The sequence below is a fragment of the Ammospiza caudacuta genome, chromosome 15 (assembly GCF_027887145.1).
Source record: "Ammospiza caudacuta isolate bAmmCau1 chromosome 15, bAmmCau1.pri, whole genome shotgun sequence".
Lineage (NCBI taxonomy): Eukaryota > Metazoa > Chordata > Aves > Passeriformes > Passerellidae > Ammospiza > Ammospiza caudacuta.
In genome coordinates, this window is record NC_080607.1 from 17,170,425 (window position 1) to 17,194,679 (window position 24,255).

Genomic DNA, 24,255 nt, shown 5'->3' on the forward strand with positions numbered 1-24,255 from the left:
GGAACCAAGATGCTTACAGTCCAGTTCCTGTGCAAACATGTTTAACGTGTGTTAATGTGTTTCAAAACCAGACCCTCTCCGCAGAATTCTGCTTTTCATTAATTGACATCAGTAGCATGGTACAGTATTTCAAAGCACTGGCCAAATATAAACTGTGTTTCTAATTTCCTTACTTTCCTGTGTTTGGAATGCCAATGTTAATTTGTTCCCATGGAAGAGTGAGAGCTGCCAACCACAGTTTTATATAAATGGCTTTACAGTGCAGGGCTGCCAACATTAAATGATACTTAGGAATTTTCATGACATTTTGTATTTAATGCTGTGTGTGTGTGAGAGAGAAATTGAGGGAGATGTATGGCATGTTGAACAGCACAAGCTCTGATGATCAAGGCAAATGTTTGAAGAAATTTATCCTTTGAGGAACTGTTACTCAATGTTTCTTCTTATTTAGGATTTTTTAATAATCTGTCAGATACTACACAGCATATTCCTTATGCCTAGAAAAAAGCTGTTTTGCAGGGAACTTTGTTGCTAATGATCCAAACAATTCCCCCCCACACCCCCCAATAATTTTAGTTATTTATTAATAGATGAGCAGATGGACTTTAGTTTATGTTGTTCCTCTGATCATTCTGAACTGGATTGTAAGAATATGATATTACTCAACGTGAGAAAATGCAAAAGCAGAAAAAGCTGCCGCTGCTAAAGAAGAGGGGAATTAACTGATTTTAGTTTAACTGCCAACAGGTAATTTTTCTTTAGCAGAATAGTAGCAGCTAGATAAAATCATTTGCCTCTCTTAAAGAAAAAATCAAGCATTATCATAGCTTCTTTAGTGGTATGTCTGCCTTTGTACATAAACCAAATGTGAAGTTCCCTTTAAACAAAGTTTATTTTAAACTGATAATGGTAAAAACAAAGTCTGTTTATGTATTTCTCCCTTAATTCCTGGAAGATATTCAAAATACAAATTGTTCACGTTTCAGTAGATTCCCCTTAATGAGTGCTATGGTTTATCTCTCCATTTCCCCAGTTTATTGGAACAGGTGCAGTGTCTGCCATCTGTGCCAGCCCCGTGCTATACCAACAAACAAAGTGTTGTTTTGGTTCACTGGGTTTAAAAGTCTCCTGAGAGTAAAGAAATGAAAGAGAAAGAATTTAGAAAGTGCCTAGTGAAGGAAAGGCACTTCAAGTAATGTGCTTTGTCACTCAAGTCTTCCCGTAAATTACCTTAAACTATTTCTAAACTGTTTGAAAAATATTATCTGCAGAGGATTAGGTTTCTGTTGCATCTCAGAGGTTCCACACTATTCTTATCATCCTTATCCTACCACAGTAGCTTCCAAGTTAGAGTATTTTGTTGTCAGGTTGAATTAAATTGTACAGGAGTAAAAAACTCCTTTTTTCCTTCTCTTAAAGTGGAAGAACTGTGAATTTTCTTTTTTTTTTTTCCCCCCAGTGTTTCTGCTTCCACCTCATTTAAGAGATACTGCAAATAGCCATCCAAGTTTAAACAAGATTATGTTGTAATTAGACAGACAAACTCATAATTATTTAAGGGCTAAACCAACAACAACAACCCTTTCAGGTTCATTTTGACAGTGTTTATCCAGTGTATCTGGGAAGGCTTACAATTAAAGTGCCTGAAGGGTGGGGATGAGATTTTTCAGCATGCAGTCAGTGCTATCGGGTCCACCTGGCCTGGGAAACTATGCAGGCTTTGTAGTGGAGAAAATCCCTTAACTTAGATCTTCGTGGCAAGCTCTTAAAAGCTACCTTCCTTTAAAAAAACCAACAAAAAACAAGGAAAAGGAGGGCAGAGGGAAGGCAGCTTCCCCCTAAGCAATAATTAAAGCGAGCAGGAGCTCCCTCAGTGCTGGGGGAGCAGCAGATGAGCTGATAACCACACAGAGCATCACCTGCAAGGTTCTCCCTGCTGGATAACCACACAGAGCATCACCTGCAAGGTTTGCCCTGCTGGATAACCACACAGAGCATCACCTGCAAGGTTTGCTGTGCTGGATAACCACACAGAGCATCACCTGCAAGGTTTGCTGTGCTGGATAACCACACAGAGCATCACCTGCAAGGTTTGCTGTGCTGGATAACCACACAGAGCATAACCCTGCAAGGTTTGCTGTGCTGGATAACCACACAGAGCATCACCTGCAAGGTTTGCTGTGCTGGATAACCACACAGAGCATCACCCTGCAAGGTTTGCTGTGCTGGATAACCACACAGAGCATCACCCTGCAAGGTTCTCCCTGCTGGATAACCACACAGAGCATCACCTGCAAGGTTTGCTGTGCTGGATAACCACACAGAGCATCACCCTGCAAGGTTCTCCCTGCTGGATAACCACACAGAGCATCACCTGCAAGGTTTGCTGTGCTGGATAACCACACAGAGCATCACCCTGCGAGGTTTTCCGTGCTGCACACAGGAGCTTTCCAAAGGAGCACTGAGTTTGCTGTGCTTCTGCAGCAGGCTCCCCATGCTGGGCTGAATCAGAGCTCCTCACAGCCCCACTGATGTCACCCCAGCCTCAGTGATGTCACTACAGCCCCACTGATGTCACCTGAGGTCCTCACAGTCCCACTGATGTCACCCCAGCCTGCTCAGGCCCACTGATGTCACCCCAGCTCCTCACAGCCCCACTGGTGTCACCTCAGCCTCAGTGATGTCATCACAGCCCCACTGATGTCCCCACAGCCCTGCACAGCCCCACACAGCCCTACTGATGTCACCATAGCCCACTGATGTCACCTGAGTTCTTCAGAGCCCCACTGATGTCATCCAGGCCCACTAATGTCATACAGCCCCATTGATGTCACCACAGCCCCACTGATGTCACCCCAAGTCTGCACAGCTTCACTGATGTCACCCCAGCCCCACTGATGTCACCCCAAGTCTGCACAGCTTCACTGATGTCACCCCAGCCCCACTGATGTCACCCCAGCATCCTCCCTCAGCTGCAGCAGCCTGGCCCCAGGCCACCCTGGCAGTGAAGGCACCAGCCCTGGCACCCTCCGAGGAGCTGGCACTGCGTGCTGTGCCCAGCCTGGGGCTGTACATCACCCTGAGCCCTGGGGCCCCTGGGCCAATCCTGCCCCTGGCCCCTGCCTTGCCTTGGCACTGGGGGGGCTCCCTCGGCTTTGCCAATTGTTCTTCCCACAGCTCAGTGGCTGTAAAACTTTTTAAAAGAGAGCAGAAGAGCTCTGGGAGAGGTACTAAAAAATGCTCATAAAATAATGCAGTGTTGGAGGTTGGGAGTTTTAATTCTGATGGAGAGGAGGGTTTCCTCCTGGGTGAGCACTGGGGATGGGGCTGGGTGGGTTTCCCTTGTCAGTGCCTGGAACACCCAGCGCCTCTACTGAGCCCTTTGGCACCACAAGGGAAAGCAAATTCAGCATTTAAACACAAAATTAAAAATTACTGTACTTTAGAAATTCTGAATTCCGGTGCTTACATTTGCTCCTTTGTATCCATATTTTAACAATTTTATTTACATAAGACAATTGTCTGTAATGCCATGAATGATAACCAGTCATCACTAAGAGGAATCCATTCCTAATTGTATTTGTTCTACCCACAAGCTGCTCTTCCCTTGGTTCTCAAGGTTAAAACTTACTGCTTTTTCCATCACTAAAAATATTCTGAACAATTTAATCTTGCTACTTTTATTTGTTTATTACTCTGCAGTCATTATAACCCCACAGGGACTTTTTAGATGTTAATAAAGAGCACTGCACATCACTTTTCCTGAGGCTTGTGTGGCACTATAAACATTATGCTGAGTTTAAGTTCCCCTTTCTCACCATATCCTTAAAAAATCCAGCATTCGCTAAGAGAATGGAGGGGATTTTTTTCTTTTCTTTTTAACAAAAAGAAATAAAGGCAGGGGGGAAGAAGTAACTTTAGCCTCAATCTGCTAGCTACATAAAACAGTAAATGTTCAGCTGAGGCAGGGAAAAACCAGAACTGCTAGAGACTGCTTGTTTCCTTTTGGAGGAAACAATAAATGTGCCCACTTGTATTTTAACAACATTATTACTGGGCCCCCTAATTACACGAATATACTTGTAATAAACTGCAGGAGAGAAGAACAGAAAAAGATCTGTGATGAATGATGCTTTTTCCTCAGCTCAAAAAGAAACTTTTGGGTAACTACTCTTAAATCTTGGCCCAAATCAGGAGATGAAGATATTTCAGCACTATGTGATGAATCATTTGTCTCCTGAGACAGATGAAAAGGAGAAGCAAATCAGACATGTGGTGTAAAACTTCTCTCATTGGTGTGGACACAACTTTGACCTCTGAGTACAATAGTTCCTGCAATCCATGGCATGCAGTGTAATGAAATTACCAGAATATTAGAAAATAGGAAATCCCTGACATTTCTGCTGCGTTAAAGTCTGACACAGGGAATACAGGAACACACGAAAGAACCCAGAACGAGGCAGGGACTCATCCAAGCAAACCCCAAATATTTCTCCAGCAAACAGAAAACTGTCATTTTGCTCATTAGTCCACAGCTGTGAGATGAGAGCTGCTTCACTGAAAATCCTGCAGAGGAGGGAGGTGAATGTAAACCTGTGTGTGTGATAGACTGAGAGCGAGGTGAATCTACGCCAGTGTGTGTGACACACTGAGAGGGATGTGAATGTAAACCTGTGTGTGTGATAGACTGAGAGCAAGGTGACTCTACGCCAGTGTGTGTGACACACTGAGAGGGATGTGAATGTAAACCTGTGTGTGTGATAGACTGAGAGTGAGGTGACTCCACGCCAGTGTGTGTGACACCCTGAGAGGGATGTGAATGTAAACTGGTGTGTGACACCCTGAGAATCTCCTCCCTGGGCTGGAGCTGTGACCCGAGCAGTGAGCAGAGCCTGGCAGGGAGGACGCTGAGCTGGAAAAGGGATGCTCTGTGCTCCTGCTCCTTCAGAGATGCTCTCACAAACTCCCACACTCACCCCTGTGCTATTTTTGCAGTTGCACACCACAGGACTGAGCTGTGCTCCCTCCCTTCGTGCCAGACCCATGCAGGACACCAGGGTGTATTTCAACAGCTGATCTTTTACCCCAGAGCTGCAGTTGCAAAATTGTGCTTGAAGACACACAAAAACCAAAACAAAGCAGCAAATGCTGTTGTTAGGGGCTGACTCAGGAGGCCTGCGTGGCCCAGCCCTGGTGAGAGGCTCAGTGTCAGGAATCCAGCAGGGCTGTGGTATGCAGGGCTAGGTGCTGCTGATGTCACTGATGGGCTTATCTTGTACCAAAAGAAAATTCCTCTTGTATAAAAGGGATCGTGGGTGGGAATTAAACTGCAAATAAATCTCTGCCTCACCCTCAGATGCCGTTATGCCTGGGGCATGGGCCACCAACGTTTGGGGTGTGAAGGGGACAGACACGTGCCCGTGCCCTACACGTGAATATTTCATGTTTGTTTTCCTGAGGACATTCCTGAAATAGCAGTTTAACCTTGCCATCGCTCTGAGACACTAACATTTTACATCTGCAAACAGGAGTACACGTGGATGTCTGCAGCCCCCAGGTCCTCAATACTCATAGCTCTCAGGGCTGTGTAGAGTTAATAAAGAACAAACAGCTGCCTGCCTATTTCTCAATAAAATAAATGTGTTGCACAGCAAATGTTCCTAGAAAGCAAAAGCTGTGAGTCCCATCCCAGGGTGAAGGACGTGTGGTGCTGGCAGGGAGGGTCATTCCAGGCAGTGACTCCTCTCCAGGTCCCCTGTCCCAATCCCAGTGCCCCACCTGAGCTCGCCTCTCTTGGCAGCACAGAGCAAACATGATGATCTCAAAGAAAAATGTGAACTAGGTCATCAAGTCACACTTGCATGAGGAAGGGCACTCCACAGCCTCTCTGTAAGCAGCAACTGAAGTTTCTAAGGGTTATTTTCCAAAACATCCCCTCCAAACACTTCATTTCTGTCTAATAATTATAAACTGTGTTAATACCACTGGACCTCCCACATGCAGAACACCTGAGAAAGAGGCAGCAGATTGGGTGCAAGGAGAGCAGGGATCTGGCAGGGATTTCCCCTCTGGGGCAGCAGGACCTTTCCCCTCCACAGTTTGCTGTCCCCTAATCTCCCAGCTCTGCTGCCCAGAGCTGCAGATGTTTGTCAGAGCACAGACAAGCTCCAAAGGCCCAGCTGGTCGTGGGGCACAGCTCAGTGTGTACATTCCAAGCTGAGGTTTTGCTGATCACAATCAAAGGCTGAGATCCTTATCTGATGGCCTGTGCCTGATATCTGCTGCTTATTTTGTAATATCCCACAAACTGCTCTCTCAACAGCACCAGAACCTGGGATTTCAGCTGAGAAATCCAGCAAGTTGCATGGCTTCAAACCTGGGAAACTGGTTTTTAATTATTTTCCTTTTATCCCAGCAAACCACAAGAAAGGCTGGATTCCCTGCAAATCCTGCTGTGCTCCTCCCAGGGAGCCTGTGCAGGTGTAGGCCCACACTCCTGCAGCATTTGGGGGGATGCTGGAGCTGTTGTGGCAATACAATATTAAAGGAGGATTAATTAGATTTGTGCCATTTATTTGGGCAGCTGTTCAGTAGATGAAAGGAAGTCTAATGCAAATTAAATGAATAAGCCTGAAGAGGCCAATGTCCAGTCACAGCTCCACTCGTGTCCCTCAGCACAGCTGGGGCAGAAATGGGCACATTCCTTTGGCAAAAATGAGGCATTTGAAGATTCCATCAGCTGAGCTTTCCCTTTCAAGTGTTGCCAGTAGATGCACAACATATACATGTGCTTTTAAAAGACTTTTATTTTGAACTCAAGATGTGAATCTATGGCATTAAGAAAAGCAGAACAATCCTTTATTTAGCTGCACCTGCACCTTAATGCCTAATGAGTTTAGTCTGATGGAATCCAGACCTCAGGAAGGATTATAAATTCTCATTTGATTTCATTTACTTCTAAAATACCTTAAACCAGCTGTACCAGCCCAGAATCCAGCCCTTCTTTCTCTATCAGTTTTCCAAGTGTTGAATCTTTGCTGTCTTAAGTAACTTTATGCTATATAATGATACTGCAATATTAAAAAAAACAGAGAGCAGCTTGAAAAAAAATCATGCAGTAGAAGATAATTAACATATAAGCTTAAAAGCATCAGATTATGAGCACAAGTTTCATAAAGTTCTTTTGGCCCTGGAGGGAAGGTTTGGAACTCACTCTCCAGACACCAGAGGTACCTTTGGCCATTTCTGTCTGTTTTGTGTAAACACATCAGAGATGCTCAGGCAGTGACCACCCCAAAATTACTGACTCAGGCTGTTTAATATGAATAGTAGCTAATTTATCAAATTATTTAAAAACTTATTACTTTGCCCCAGTGTAGATACTGGAATGCAAGGGGAAAAAATTTGATCCTGTTACATCTCTGCATGATCAAATCATTGCATTGAAGAAAAAGTATTAGCAAGATTTGATTTTAATTTGTATGCCCTCTGCATGTGCCAATTGCAGATGGAGGCGCCTGTGCCCCCAGCAAGCTCTCATTTTCCTCCAAGTCCTTCCCTTGTGGGCTTTTCTCCCCATTTTGTTTGCCTGTAGCAGTCTCACAGTGCCTCTTATCTCCCCTGGCTGAATCCACTTTATTTCTGACCAGATCTGCGCAGCCACTTCTCTCTCCTTCCTTGGGGATGTTTCCATTTGCTCAGGGTGTGCAAGCAGTCAGGGCAGGCTGCTGGTTTTTGCATCAGTGATATTTGGAGACCTGCTCAGTCTCAGAGCAGGTTGCAGGAAGCACCTTGGGCCCCATTTGTCAAGTGTCTGGACTGGGGGATTATTTCTCTCAATAAACCTTATTGCCACTTAACTTTTCTCCCTCTTTGTGCTCTGCAACCTCTTCCCCCCTGAGACACCCATTACCCTCCTGCTTTCTCCTCCTCCCTTTTCTGTGCTGTGGCTGCCACCCCAGCCTGATCCCCATCAGGAATTCTCCCCAGATTGCCACTATCTCCGTGACCCTTGGATGCCCTGGCAAAATGTGTGACTTGCAATTCACACCTAAGGCTGGCACAGCTTTCCTGGGAAGCTGGCCTGGCCAGATGCAGCTCCCTGGTTCCTCAGCCTTGCCGTCCCCTGAATGACAAAGTCAGTGAGTAGTGTGGTGTAGCCATCATCTCTGCTCAAAGAGGGAAGAGAAAAATGTGCTCCTGCATCTTCACACACCTCCCACAGCTGCACCCAGAGGGTTTGGGGGATGTGTTAGCATGCCTCTGCTCTCAGGCTGTGTCGTTCCACACTGTGCAGACAGAGAAAAGAAAGCAGGAGCAGTGAGGAGCTTCTGCCTGTCCTTCTGCTCACTGCTCAGTTTGCTGCAGGGACATTTCCAGGGCAGGGTGTGGAGCAGAGCTGAGGTGCTGTGCATTCACCCCAGCCTGCCCTGGTTCCCTGCAGGAGCTGCTGCCCAGGTGCATCCCATCCTCAGGTACACAGAGACACAACAGCCCTGCTGTGCTCTGTCAGGGATGAGCACCAGCCTGGCTTAACCCTGATCCCAGAGCCAGCACCAGAGCTCGAGACATCTGTGATGGCCACAGCACTGCCCAGCTGGGGGGACACAGGATTTACAGCATCAGCACAGTCCCCAGCTTGCCCCTCTGGAAAACAGCCACCCACAAGGCTTTGGGGATGGGAGAGCACAGTCCTGGGTTTTGGTCAGCACTGTCCTGGCTTCCCCCTTTGCTGTGAAAGGAGGAAAGGAAACAGGATCTGAGAGCCTGGAGAGGGAGGCCCTGCAGGAGATTTCCTTATAGTGGATTCCAGGAGGATGAAGGTAGAAATAGACGCAGTCTGTCAAAAGGAACAACTTCATGAACTCCCATTTTTTTTTCTTTTCGCTGTCACCCCTCCCTGAATTCTCCATTCCCTCACACCGCTGAAATCCCACAGCAATCCTCAGTGCATTGCAGCAGCTGCAGATGGATTGCAGCTCCATGTGCTGCTGTGTTTCACGTGACAGGGCTGTGAATAAGGTATTCTGTAGAAACACAACTCTTCCCTGCTTATTTAACTTTGCTTTCCCCAGATACACACGCAGACACAGCAAACAGCACCAGGAGTCACACCACCATGGGTCTGTTTACTATTAGGAGAGTTTTGTGTTCTCAGAGCAGTCCCAGGTGTAAATTTTTCACAATACCTTTCATCTCGTCTGGCTCTGCTTTCAGCAGAGAAACCACAGCCTGAGCAGGCACCCATCAGGGCACACTCGGGAAGGAAAATGGATTACTTGTGCTTAACCTGCCCAGAAACTCCATGGATGTTCTTGAAAATGAAATGGTTTTACCATCCAGCATTGCTCAGAGTGTCTGCAGAGAAATCCCAGCAGGGAATGTCTCTGAATCCAGACAGCAGCATGCACGATTCCCTCTGTCATTTCCTCCCCAGTGGCTGTTTCCCCCTTTGCCATCTACCACACTTGGGAATTTTAACTTACAGGGCTCCTGGGTGACACATGGGGTGAGGAGAGGATGTGGTGGCTCTCAGCATCCTCTGGTCCCCACACACATTCCCCGGTGGCTCCTGGGGCAGCAGGTGGCTCCTGCCTGGCCTGGGTACCACACTGACCCCAGCACTGGGGGAACACCCATTTAGGAACACCAGGAAGGGAGAAACACCCATTTCTGTCCTGAGCAGCCCTTGCTAGCTGAAGTTTGACTGAGTCAGGAAGAACTTGCTGCTGTTTGGGAGATAATTAAACCCATCTTCCCTCGCCTGGCTGTTTGCACACGCACAATGATACCATTGTTCAGAGTCATGCAACACACATGCTGACATTAAAGTGTTTAATCTTGTACTACAGTATTCCATTATTTTTTGGACATCTGTACATGATAGAAAGGCTTCGTATTAAGGGATTTGTTGACAAAGAAATGGCTAATGCTGATACATGTGTGGACTGAAAGGATCTTTCCAAGTTGTGTTCTGCAGCGGGGAGGCTGCTGCTTCCCAGGCCTGAGCCTGGCACAGATGTGATATGCACTGTTGCTATTACCACTTTTCAATTTATAACAAGGAGTCAGTGTTCAGAAGAATTTTGGAAGCTCCCTGCTGGGTTTGTGGCTAGGTGGTCTCGCTGGCAATACCAGCTCCATGCTGAAAGCTGAACAAATGAAGTGATGGCTAAAGGGAGAATATTAACTCCAGAGGGCTTTTTTCCCCCTTTCGAAGCAAAAATGCTCACCCCAGATCACTTTGCAGAGTGAGCACTAAAGAATTTCCAACTTCTGGGTTTGGGGATAGGGATTTATGGAGCCTGGTTTTCATCTTCTTGGAAATTGGTGCATTAGTGCTTCTCTCCACCCATGGATGGGGCAGGACTTTGCCCTGGCACACACTGAATTTACCATGCAAGAAAGAGTTTATCACCTTCTCCTCCCTGTCCCTGGCAGTAAAATGGGTCCCTGAGCAGGGAGCAACTGGGTGCAGGTTCCCTTCTGCTGAGCCCTGCCCTGGCTCAGAGCAGCCTGTTCAGCAAAGGGCACATGGGGACAGAGCACCAGGGCAGGGCTTGGGCACATGGGGACAGAGCACCAGGGCAGGGCTTGGGCACACGGGGACAGAGCACCAGGGCAGGGCTTGGGCACACGGGGACAGAGCACCAGGGCAGGGCTTGGGCACACGGGGACAGAGCACCAGGGCAGGGCTTGGGCACACGGGGACAGAGCACCAGGGCAGGGCTTGGGCACACGGGGACAGAGCACCAGGGCAGGGCTTGGGCACATGGGCCCAGAGCATCAGGGCAGGGCTTGGGCACATGAGCCCAGAGCCCTCCAGTATCTGGGGGTGCTGAGCCTGTGGCTCAAGGACAGGCTGTGGTTTCAGAAGTGGCAGGATGGCAGCAATCCCCGGTGATGGGATGCATTAATGGGTTATAGAAAAACCACAGACTATTTTTCTAGTAAGCTTATGTCGCAGGTCAGAATCTAGGCTGTATTTGTTTTTCCTTGGGTTTCTCCAAAAACCTGCACTAGCTTCTAGATGACTTGGAGAGCTGCAGCTATTCCATGTAAAAGGCCTGCCAAATACTGTTTTTATCACTCTTTAAAAAAAAATTTTAAAATATATCCCATCACACATCCCAGGACATTTGCTCTACTCCATTTATAGAACTCCCAATTTATATTCTTCAACTATTTCTCCAATTATTTCTGTAACTGCTGCTTTAGCTGCCTAATGTCAGCATGTAAATCACGAAGCCAAGAGAATGAAACAGATGAAAACCAATCACAGAACTTTGCATTCCCAAATTCTTGCCATTATAAATTTCCTGCCACTGCCCCTGTAACTCTTGCTGTCAAGGACAATGAGGAGGGAAACATTCCCTTTGCTGGCTGTGGCCTGGCATGACATTATTGCAATAATCTTTATTATAGTCCCCCTTCTCCTCAGAAAAATATAAGGACTGGCCTCGCATTTCTTGCTCAACCAGGCGCCCTGCTGAGCCCAGTGGGCTCTTTCAGCTGCACAGACCGCTGGATCCTGCCCCTAATTGGTTTCCTCCTTCTTGAACCCCAGCAACATAAGGAGAAAAGGCCTATATTTCATAAGTGCCATGGTTTTATCCACCAATTTAGAGACAAAGAAGTGCAATTTATAGAGGGAACATTTAATGCCTGTTAATTAGGAGCCCATCCAGAGGTCTCGAATTTGGCATCCCGAAAATTTACAGCTCCATTTCACAAGCACCACCAGCAGGCCCGAGCCCCAGGGGTGGGCCTGGCCTCCCTCCCTCCATGCTGGGGGGTCCCTGCTGCTCCTGCCATGCTGCTCTGGGAGCTGGCACAGGCCAGGAGCCACCCCAAGGATCATCCTTTGGGAAAGGGGACATTTCTTTCCAGCTGGATGCACTTCCCAAGGGAGGCAGGAGGGTGAGGCAGGAGATAGGAGTGGAGCTTCCCTGTGAGACATGGGCTGGTGGGGCTCAGGTGGAGCTGGTTTCTGGGATTCTATTTTCTGGGAATTTCTGCACTGAAATGATGCAACAGAGCTCCTGAAGCTCTGGCTTCAGTCTAAGGTAGTGACAACGAAGGGAAAGAAAGGTAAATTTTCTTTGAAAATTCAAACAAGACTTTGCGCTGCTGGATGCAAATGTGTCGGTCAGAGTTTAGAGATCCAGCCTGGACCTCAGGACAGTCCAGTCTCAGCCACCTCTGAAGAAACAGTGCCCATTTTCTGTAGCTCTGCAGCTGCTGGAGAGAAAGCAAATAAAGACTCTCCTACCCTCTAAACTCACCACACAGGTAGACTCTGAAAACCTGTGAGACCTTAATGCCAGAGCCTGGCAGATTCTTTTTGGCATTTGAATTTCTGTGGGGTTTCTCAGGCAGCTGCTGGTGGCTCAGCAGCAGCCTGGCTGAGAGGCTGAGGCAGGGGGTGTTGTCTTTTGGAATCTATTTTCCTTTGACTTATCTTTCAGTCTCTGGAATTCAGGACCTTTAATCTATTTGAGATTAAAGTCCTTAACAAATCCCTTCTGGCCTTTTTTGGGAGTGAAGAAGTTACAGACACCCTACTGCACATTCCTTCTGGAGCCTTTTTCCATTGTAAATGAGAAACAAGTAGCTCTAATTGTTGTAAGCACTACAATAAATGAGACAACTGCTCTCAAAGTGCCTTATAAAAACAATTAACATATTATCAGGTGAAAGCGTTAACAAGAAAATTTAAGTTTTTACTTGTTTATATATTCAAAGTGTGTTCTAAGTGCATCACCCAAATGTGCCTGGGAGGAAGAGCTGTGGAATTACCAAAGCTTTCCCAGTTTGGCAACCTGAGACCAGAGTCTATTCATCTGATGTTGAGTTTCTTTCTGAAAAGCAGTTTTTTGGCATTTTCAGAAAACAAGAGAGTAAAAATACCTAAGCAGGGAGATTGGTCTCCTGTGAAATCCATTGAAATTAGTGAAAATATTTCTATTGACTTGCCTGGCATCTAGATAAGCTCTTTAATTCTTCAATAATAATTATTTTTAACACTGTCATTCAAAAACACTGCAAGCTGTGCCTCACCATAATCCCTGTGTCACGAGGCAGGCCTGGCCACCAGCAATCCCTGACACCACCCCAAAGTCCAACCAGGTTTGCAGAATTAGCTCAGGGTGGCTTTGCCCTTGCCAGCAGAGATTCACAAAGGGGCTGCAAAGAGTTGGAGTTGGTTTATTTCTAACCTCAACATACTTTGCTGTGAAAATGACCAAACGTGGGATCAGCTGAAGTTTCCAGTTTTATGCTGATGGGGTGCTAAACCAGGACCTCAAGGTTTTCTGTCCAACATTATTTATTTGGTACAGGCTTTAACTGTATTGCTGCAAGTTCCAAATATCAGCAGCCACACTGTTTCATCCCTGTCTGCTGATGTTTTTAAGTTCTGTATCTTCAGCACACGCCACGACAAGCACCCAGTATTTGTTGACATTTTATCTCCAGCTTTCCCATATTTTTGGATCTGATACCTGGCTGCCTCACACCTGAGCACATGTGCCCATCCTGTTAGCTTTAACCATCCCTGGAGTTGCACAACTCTGTCCTGCCCCCTCTTGCATCACCACCAGGCCACAACAGAGCCTTGGAGACACAAAGGACTTCAGAGGGCTGGGAGCCCTCTCAGTGTCAGATAGAGCAGCACTCAGATCCTGCTCAGATAGCAAGGCCAGGCTTTCAGAGGTGCTGATCTGACTTGCATGTTTGTGACAGGTGTGGCCAAGCCACTGATAACCACCAGCCTGAGATATTCCTTGTTTTGGCTGCATCTCCTTAATTGTTCCCCCACGATTTTTGGTGTCTTGCTTATTTTCTCATGCATCTGATGTCCTCCCCCATCCCACAGCTCCCACTGTCTCCACCTTTCCCAAGGACTGTGCCAGGGGGAGTGCCTGGTGATCCTCATCCACCATAGCCCCAATTGACTGCCACACTCACCATGCCAAGGGTTATTTCACAACAGCAATTTTAGAGCCCTGTGTTAAATTAGGCCTTTTAGTTAGGCCAGATTAAGCCCTGTGTTAAATTAGGCCAAATTGAGTTAGAATTTTTCTGCAGTGGCTGTGCCTCCAGAATGCAATGCTGCTTCTAAGAATGAGGAGAGGCTCACACGCATCACCTGTGAGTGACTTGGGATTGTTTTTTAGGGAGAGGAAATGCCCTGTTTTCCCACAGTCAGGGCACACAGTCTGTTTCATAGCAGAATTATTTTGCAAGGGTGTTCTTCCTTTTCCTATTTTACAACCTTTGATTGCACATCCAGAGCTTTGGCTTCCTCTCCAAGCAGCTGCCTTGCCAAGGCATTTGAATTGTGAGCTGGAATTTCCAATGTTTGAAATTAGCATCTGAGTTAAACCATTCACCAAAGCCTTTGGGTAGTAGATTTGTGAGAACTATGAGCCTGGGACAAAGATGAGTTGAAGTTCTGTGGGCAGAAGGGCTATGAAGCATATCCAGCAAATATTCAAAATGTTTGATGTGTTTTAAGGGAGCATTTAACATTAATTTAATGGTGAACAAACAGCTGAGATTAAATCCTTCAAGGATGGCCAAAAAGTTCTTCTTATGGTCATTGTGTCAATAGGGATCATGGGTTTTATAAATCTAATGGAGGACCTACAAAATCACATCCAAAGATGCAAATAATTGCAACTTTGCAAGATGCAAAACTACAGTCACATCCAAAGAATTGCTGCAGCAATTCTCTTGAACTGTTTCAATGAACACTTAAAATACCACTATTCCCCCTTGTCTTTTTTCTTAAGCTCTCCCCCCACTCTCCCCCTTGCAACTCCTCAGGTAATTAACTGGAAATGACCCAGTTGCAGCATTGTCAGAGGTCTAACACCCATCAAACCCAGGAAACTCAGGCTCCTTGAATGCTCCCCTGCTTACCCCGTGCTGTTGGGCTTAGGGTATTACAGGGGTCTGCAGAAAGTGCTTGATCAGATATACTGTACCACATGTTCCCAAATACCAGCACACAGCAGCAGGACTTGGGGATAGGATTTCAGCCTTCATAATGAAGAGTCTTGCTTTTATGAGTTCGAGTCAGACCCTTAACGTTATTTTAACATAGATTTTGGTGTTTAATTATGTAATAAGATTTACTGCAGTCATCTAACAGATGTTGATTCAGGGTCAGTGTTTCTCATAAATTAGTTCTGAAAGGATTTGTTACTTCTGGGTCAGCAGATAGGTCCAGAGTGCAAAGAAAAAGGGGAAAAACAATAAACACTGAGTTGAAGGGTTTCTTGGGATTCTTTCTTCAGTTACATATCCACATATTTTCATGATCTTAATGACTATAGCCACAGGAATGTTTGCTTTAACACTAAAGATGGCTCAGGCCAAAACCCTATATCCAAACATCTGCAAAGCATGGGAAAGTTCAAACTTTGGGGCTCTTTATTTTATGACCCTGGCTGTTAATTTTTCATACTAACACGACACATTTTTTCTAGGGCTCAGCAGTGGGAATTGCTGTGACCTTTAGCAAAAAGTTTCATCTTCATGTGCTTGTTGTCAGACCTTGTGTATAAATTGCAGCTAAAGGCCAGTGTTGGTTGATGTAGTTGTCATCACACACGTATTGAAAAGCTGCACCCACCTTTCTCTGGAAATTCAGCCTTCCCATGTCTTTGGAAGCAAATCATGTTTGTACATCCTACTGCTAACAGCTGCAACTAAACCCACCCTGCATTATACTCATTCTTCTACATTTGTGGTTAAAGGAGGGATTCCATATTAAAGTATTTTTCATTCCATATTAAAGTATTTTTCATTCCATTATAATTTAGTTGCAGATAAATTCCTTTAAAGCTGAAATTATGCTCTTGATATCTTATTCTGCTAGGAGTACTTTGGAGGAAAGGGATTGAGGCTCGTTTAATAGTGTTGCTAGCACGTCCAGGGCAGTTGTAGCCTGCCAAGTCTTTCACAAACACTGGTGAATATTCACAATATTCCTCCACATCAGGGTATGAGACACTAAATGTTGCCCCTGAGATGTTTTAGCAGAGGTGCAACAGAGAGCGCTCAACACATAAAACCATTTGCTAAACTTAACCACCTTTGCCTTGGAAAGTGCAGAGGTTTCATACCTAAAAAGCTCCTCTAAGATGAATCCCAGCTATGAGTAAGAGCTCTGAAGCATTTCCCTGAGCAGCAATCACACAGTGGCAAACTGGACTCCTCACAGAAGGGATGTGAGAGAGGAGGAAGAGTCCATGGCCAGGGGCTGAGCCTCAGCCAGCAAAGCAGCACTGAACCTGCTCCGCGCTTGGACACAGCCCCGCTCCCAGAGCCTCCCCAGCTCTGTCCCTGCCGTGGGGACACCCTGGCCATGGACTCACAAACCCTGAGCTGTGTTTGTGCCACGCAGAGCTGTCAATTTAAACAGCACTGTCCAGAGCCACGCTTGGAACTCCTCTTTTTTCAGGAGTAATTCCCTTTAAGTCAATGGATTTACACAATGGATTTGCTGCTGCCAGAAGCAAATCAGGCCTGTAGGAAGACACACATTCCTGGCCAAGGAAATCTCAGAGCTAACTACTTGAATTGTGCACTCGAGCTGCAGAGAGGTCAAGTGGACAGACGACAGGACTGGGACTTATAGGAAGTCCCTGGTTCAAACCTCAACTCTTAAAATGTCATGCGTTGTGACCTTGGGCGAGTCAGTTCATCCCCTTACAGCTCCGTTTCCCCCTTCTCCTTTGTCTGACTTGTCTGTTTAATTTGGAATTTGTTCCAAGAAGGGTGCCTAGCCTCATGTGCTGGGCTGGGGCACTGACACCTCTCCTCCCCCTTGCTGCAGGACTGGATTGAAGTCTTTGTTTCCTCCCAACACTGACCCCTGCTTCCGTGCCACAAGCAGGGTTACAGGGGACCACCAGCTTCCATCAGGGGACAGGCAGGCCTGTCACCCCCTGGGACAGCACACATCCCAACACCAGCACTTGTTATTTCACAGTGAGGGTTGGGAGGTGGAGGGAAGCCCTCACTTTGAACAGTTTCTTCACAGCCCTGACCACTACAGATCCTTTAAAATGAAAGCTTTGACCCTACAGAGAGGAGCCGTGAGCTCGCGGTGAGTTCAGCTGGCACCAAATGTGGGTCACTGGCATGAAAAGCCTCGAGGGCTGGAATTTGTGTCTATAGAGTGTGGGTATGCGTGTGTGTGACTGTCAGGAGCAGAGCCAGGCCAAGAACCAGCACTCCTGAAAAGCCCCATCTGTTTGTCTCAGCTCCTTCCCACAGCAGCTCGGTCGTTATCGGTGGCAAATGTCCAGAGTCACTTGTCAGGCACAAAGCTGCCAAAAATCATTAAAACACAATGGCCCCCTGTGCCAGCCAACTGTGAAACTGTTCCAAAGGGAGCCTGATAAACACATATATGTCCATAATAGCCCAGATAGAGGCAGGTATTTCCTCTGTGCTTTGGTGATCTGAGCAGCCCCCAAGGTGCTGCCATCAGATATTCCCGCCCTTGTCTGTTGTGGCAGCTCTGAGGGTGTTTGCTGGTGAGGGAAGGGGAACAAAGCAGGTGCCTAATGGGCTGTTTTCTGTTCCAGTGGAGCATGACAGGGAGTTCCACCACCAGCGCTGCCACTACCGAGAGTTCAGGTTCGACCTCTCGCGGATCCCTGAGGGGGAGGCGGTGACGGCGGCCGAGTTCAGGATCTACAAGGATTTCATCCGCGAGCGCTTCGACAACGAAACCTTCCAGATCAGCGTCTACCAGGTCCTGCAGGAGCACCCGGGGAGGTGAGGCACCCACGGGGACACTCTGCTGAGGGCACAGCTCCCTGTTCCTGCAGGGAATCACAGCCAGGGCTCTCAGAGAGCCTGAGGCCATCAGCACAAGGGGCTGCGTTTGGCTTTGGGGCGTGCAGGGGATCCCAGAGATCCTGCTGCCGCAGCTCCTGAGTGTTGTGATGTGGGCACAAGTGCCCTGGGAGCCTCCCCATGGCCCAGGGAGCATCCCCAGCACTCCTGCTCTGCCCTCTGGGAGTGCTGGATGTGTGTTAGTGCAGAAAAACTATCATAAACCAGGAATATCTCCAGATTTCTGGAAGAAATCCCCCCCTTCGTCCTGCCCCTGATGGATCCTGAGGTGGCAAACCCAAATGCTTCCTTTGGAATTGTAGCTTAATTGCAAACCCAAGGAGAGATGGCCTGGGAGCCTCTCTGTGCCCCAGGGAGCATCCCCAGCACTCCTGCTCTGCCCTCTGGGAGCACTGTGCCATGTGCTAGTGCAGAAAAACTATCATAAACAGGAATATCTCAAGATTTCTGGAAGTACTCCCCCTTTCCTCCCGCCCCTGATGGATCCTGAGGTGGCAAACCCAAATGCTTCCTTTGGAATTGTAGCTTAATTACCAGCCCTTATTATCAAAGGCATTCAAGCTCCCTAATTAACAAAGACAGATGACACCATGCTTTTTATATTGACTGATTTTTTTGTATGTGCAAAACTGCAAGATGAGCTATTAAATCCCTTCCAAGCAATTATTAATGTATGCCAAGCTCCCTGACAAGTCCTCCAGGGAACTTGAATAAGAACATATGTTCAATTTTCTCATCTGGTTTTAGTTCCAATTAATCAGCAATCCCAAACCACTTATCAAAGGCACTTAGTTTCATTTGCACAGATTTCTTTCACATACAAATCCTACCAAAAGTGAGATTGCATTTATTTATGTGAAAAGTATTTACAATCACATTCTTGTCAGAAGTTATTCTTTAGGACTACTAAATATGGGCTAATAATACTATAGCTCTAATTTAGGTTTATGAAAAGAGAAACACAAGGGATTCAAAAAGTGGAAAGTCCAAAAGGGTAAGAAAAAAAAAAGTATATTCAGGACTCTGGCTTTATAGTTTTATAAGAGCTAATAAAAATGCAGAAAAAATTGAAATATGTCAGGAAACCTTGTCAACTTTTTCTTAATAGTGAGAATTTCTGCCGGCTTTGCTGGATAGTAAAAATATTTAACCACTGGTGTGTTTTCTTCCACATCTGAAATTCTGATTTTATAGCTTAAAACTCATGGTTCTCCTGGCATTTCTAATGATGCAATTATTTGCAGTGTTTGGGGACTGTGCTAAAATGAATCTATTTTTATCAAACAGCGGTAATTCAAACTGTGCATTTTAACCAGGTCTTCCTTAAAGGAGAAGGCACCAAGCCAGAGCTGTGCACAGGCCCCATCAGATGTTCTGCTCACCCTAAGCATTTCAGTTTATTCCCTCTCAGGCCACTCCAGAGGCAGCAGCCTCCCTTTGCTGCATCTCTTGAGAGGGTTATTTAGGTGCCAGCCTGCAGGGATGGCCTTCCAGTCTTGGGAAGAGCAGGAACTGTAGATGTGCTGGCAGAGGAGGCACCAACACGAGTGCCAGGGCACTGGGGAGCTGCCAGGAACCTGTTCTGGGGTAAATGACCTTCCTCCCTCATCAGTTGCCAGGGCAGTTCCCCCTCAGGTCCTGATGAGTGAGGTGCCCACTAGGAATCCTACTGACAGAGTCAGAATGAGATCTGATATCTTAATTTTACCATGGTGCATCCAAAAGGTTGTTACAACTTTGTTTAGAGAGGATGGGGAGGCACTGCTGGGGAGCAGCAAATGCTTCTGCAAACTGTCTCCTCCACTAATTCCTACTCCTAAAGGAAAATAAATGTATGCAAAGGGTGGGCATATACATCAACCACTGTCTGGAAGAGGTGAGGAATCTTGCTAATTATACAGATGTTCCAGCCACAGGACTAGATGCAATTTTACTGCATCATATTCACCACAGCAACGCTATTTTTAATGAGTGCTCATGCATATTCCCCTTTTGCATACATTTTGGCACAGGCTGTGGCGAGTTTTGAACAGTTTGTCCTGAAAAAATATTCCTGTTGGTTTGGATTGACCAAAGGTAAAAATATTGTCCCTACCATTTGTAAAAATATTTGCTCTTTTTCTGCATTTTTCCACTGACATTTTCCACCCGGCTCTGTCACAGCCCAGTCATCCAAGTCAGTGTGTCATTGGGCAAGTGCAGAAAGAAAACAAACCCTCTCCAGTGTTGATCAAAAAACACCCATTGACTTTGATGCTTCCTTGGCTGTTTGTCTCATCCTGAGCTCTGGAAAGTCAGCCCCATCTGACGTTGTTAGCAACAAGAGCAAAACAAAGCCAAGCCCTCCGCCCCACGCAGGCAGGGAAACCTCTGCTGCCTTCGGGTTTCCTCCTGCCAGGGCTCTCCTGACACAGAGAATTGCCTTTTGGGAGCTGACCCTCCAATTCTGCAGGCTGTGCAGTGCCCGAGGCACGGCAGATCCTGCCAGGGGCAGCTCAGCATCCTCACAGAGCAGAGAGCAGAACAGCTCCCAGAGCACAGGGAAAGCTCAGGCTGAGGGGAACTGGAGAGATTTTCCTCTGTGGGATGAGCTGCAGGCAGGGTTTTCAGTTAAACCACACAAGAGCCTCCAGTTTTGGAGGGTGTGATGGTGCCCTCAGCTCACAGAAAGCAGAGGTATGAGCAGCTCAGCAGTTAATGGCTTCACGAGTTCAGAGAGGTTGGAGGGATCTAACCAGCAACATCTCCTGTGTGCACTTCATTGTCAGTGAAAAATACAGGCTTAGGTGTTTCCAGAGCAACAGCTGCACCCCCAGCAGGCTGCTCCTGAAATCCTGCCCCTCAGCAGCTCAGTGTTTGCAGGGTAGAGCCTCTCCCCCATCCACCTGCTCAGCCTAACAATCCTGGCAGCAAAAATGAGGGCCCAGCCCTCCCTTTGCAGCAGATGAGATGCCACTCATGACTTTGCACTGCCAGGAATTACATCTCTGTCAGATTGAAGATACTGTTACAGGTGTTTGTAGGAAATCAGGCTAAATGATCAAATATTCTTTTCCACTTTTCCAAATCTTTCCTTGCAAGGCAAGCTCTTCAAACTGGCAGCATCTCCTCAATGGAAAGGCGTGCACAGCATTCTTTAGGCACACAGCATAAGCTATTCACTTTAGGCAAACAAGTACATTCATGAACAAAAATGTCCCAAATATCACAAACACTGATGGTGTTTTAACTGGTATAACATGCCTCAAAGCTCTCAAGTGCATAGCTCAAAGTCCAGTGAGTCATGTCCAACTCCTGTTTGGACGTCATGGCTCACTCACCCAAAAGCTTGGGAAGGTGTTGGACAAAGCCAGTGCCTGGCTTGAGAGCAGCAGGACATGCAGTCCGGGTTTGAGGTGACAAGCTCCTCAGTGGGAAGGTGGCCATGGGGAGCCTGGGGCTGTTCAAATCTCCTCCCCCAGAAAAGGAGGGAGAGCAAAGCAGATCCCAGTGCTCAGTCAGGGCATCCCCCTCAGTTAATTACCCTGCAGAAAAAATGCAGACTGTAGAGATGCCCTAAAGCTCAGAGCTCCATCCTGCTTTTCTGTCTGCACCTTTTGAAGCTGAAATACCTCATCCCAGAGTTACATCTCCTATTTCGTTGGACCCAGCTCTTGCACTGCAGAGTGAATCCCAGCCCCTTTGAAGTCGATGGGAGTTTTGTTACTGGAGAGAATAAAACCAGGTACTTGACCAGCCTTTGGTAATTGAAATGTAGTTGTTACATGTTCACTTTGTGGCCATTATGGATTCCAGGGCTTCAAAGGCAGTGATTTGAATGCTCATGTTACCAGCCCTACAGAAAAATCAGATCTTGCAGGATGCATTCCTGGGTTTGACTTGCAGCTGGAACCCTTTAGCCTGAGCTTCAAACTACAGCACTGCTGCAGCAGATCAAACCTGAGCCCCTCTCCAGACCCCTTTCTGCCATTCCCTGGAGTCTGGTTCCATGCTGTGGGTTGAAACATGTAATTCTAGTACCTAAGAAAGGCTTGGGCCCACCCAGCCCATAAAGCAGATGTGCCTTCTTTTTGGGGCTTTTTAAAGTGCCAGTGTGATGCCTGTCCTTTTTCCCATTTTTTTTAAGTGCCAGTGTGATGCCTGTCCTTTTTCCCACTTTTAAAAGTGCCAGTGTGGGCATTCTGAGGATGGTGCAGCACAGCACAGTTGGATTTAATGATGTGCCCCAGCACCATGACAATACCTACAAATACCAACAATTAATTTGATTATAATTTTTGGTGATTTATCTGCAATTCAGTCATTTATCTCTCAGCAAGTAACAAGGGAATGTGAGCACAGAGATCCTGCAGCTCTCCAAGAAGGGACTGTATCTGGTTTTCTCCTTCAAACCAGTCCTAAAAGCCACTGCAGCCTGCAAAACCTTTGAAAAATCTTGAACTTAGCAAGGCACAACTCTTCACAGGCACCTGAGGAGCTGCAGGAGGCATTCTGCATACCCCAGTGGGTCCTTGCACTGAAGAACAGCCCCTCAATGCTGAGCAGAAACAGCTGTACAGAAAGTGTCAGGGATACGTGTAAAACCTCATTTCTCCCAGCAGTGTTTTTACAACAGGCTTCATGTTTAGGAAAGATGTTGCTTCTCAGTAACAAACTCCCACTGCCACTTTTAATCAGCCTCTGAGATCGAGATCTTACCCTTCACCAACACTGTCTAAGAAAGGCAGCACAGCTACTTGAATCACAGAAAGCAGAATTAAGAATCTGCTGCAATTTTAAAGTGAATTTAATTTTCCCCCTAGATTCAGCAGAATTTACACAGATCTGTTTCACTACCAGTACAGCCAGTTTTCAGGCCAACCCTTGGAAAACACCTCCAGCAAACTGAATTCCTGCTGTGGACATCCCTTCACCTGGCAGAGCCCCTGGGCTGTGCTTGGCTGCTGGCTCCTGCCTGGGGGCACGGGGGGAGCTGTTATCAGTGGGGAGAGCTGTTATCAGTGGGGAGAGCCCTTATCAGTGGGGAGGGAGAGGGGAGGATAAGCAGGGGATCCCAGGCCCAGGGCAGGGAAGGTGTGGGAGGAGGGCTGCATCAGGTCTGTGTACAGAGGGTGTTGCAAACGTGCCAGGGAGAGGCCCAGGGAGATCCTGGGGCCCTCTCAAAGTAGGAAAGTCTGAAAAATATTTTCCTAAGCTTGTCTTTGGACAGCTGCAGCTGACTTTAAGCAATGACACCAAGCAAGCTGGAATCTGGATAGGGCAGGTTTTTAATCCAAACAGATGTCTTCTAGCCCCACATCTCCTCTCACCCTGCCAGGATGTCCTTTTTGCCTTCTCCTCCCTCCACCTGCTCAAACCTGAATGTGAATAACCCATTTCCCCATGCCAGCTCTGTCCTTGCCCTGTGCCTGTGACCCAAACAGCCCCTCTAGGGTCAGAATATGAGTTGAGAGGAGAGGATTGTGCTCCTGCCTTAGACACTGTGGTTTGCATGCTGAATCAAAGAGAATTCAACATATCCATGCCTCAAGTGTTTCCTACTTTAAAGCAGAAGCAGGAGGGTTAAGCCACATTCGTAAAGCCATCCAAAGGCTGTTGCAAGGTGCCTCTGAATGGTTTCTGTTTAAAGCACTGATATTGGAATTCTTGCAGGTAGAGGGGGGGACCAGGGCAGCCCAGGGTTGCTCTTAGGGCTGAGGGATTCCCTGTCCCTGATGCTGCCAGGATAGAGCCAGGGGAGCCTGGGGGCTGCTGCCAGCACAGCCTGGTCACAGGAATCACCTTGTCTTACAGTGTAATGGAAATTGCCAAGAGTCACCTTCACTGTCCTTTTTCCCATTTATTTTTATCCCTCTTGGAAGTGCTCATTAGTGTTTACTGCCACTTGTAAGCAGCAGCTTGAAATAACAGGGCTGACGATGGGGACAGTGAGGGAAGAAAACAGATGTAAAAGCAGGGACTGTTTGGCAGGACTGGCCTAAAATAGTGCAGACCTTACAGCATTATAGTCCATATATGCAGAGTTTTATCTCCTGTTCCCTTGCCAATGCAGAATTTCTGTCTCTCATGTTTTCATTCATGTTCTCCTCATGCCCCAGCTCACCAAGGTAGGTGACTGGGGCAGATGCAGCACTTCTCATTTTAGAGTATATTTTTAGTGTTTATGGCTTCAAACCAAGCTGCATCCCAGGGACTGAAAAAGTACCCCAGCAAAAAGCAAAGAAGCCATAAATACTATTTTCACAAAGCTTCATGTTTGTTAATCCTTTCTCTTATTTCAGAATTGCCATGTTGCAACAATTCGCTTTATCCCACACCTTCCCTTCCCTGCCTCATTCTCTTATTTCTGTGCTCACCCCCACAATCCTCACTTCTTCC

General features: G+C 46.8%; 1 protein-coding gene across 1 annotated transcript in view; it reads left to right on the forward strand.

Annotated features, from left to right (window-relative positions):
• Window positions 1-24,255, forward strand: part of BMP7 (bone morphogenetic protein 7) — a 41,979-nt gene that overhangs the window by 7,360 nt on the left and 10,364 nt on the right. The window contains exon 2 of the mRNA XM_058814579.1: window positions 17,604-17,796. Within this exon, the coding sequence (XP_058670562.1) occupies window positions 17,604-17,796 (193 nt within the window). The remainder of the gene's footprint in view (window positions 1-17,603; window positions 17,797-24,255) is intronic.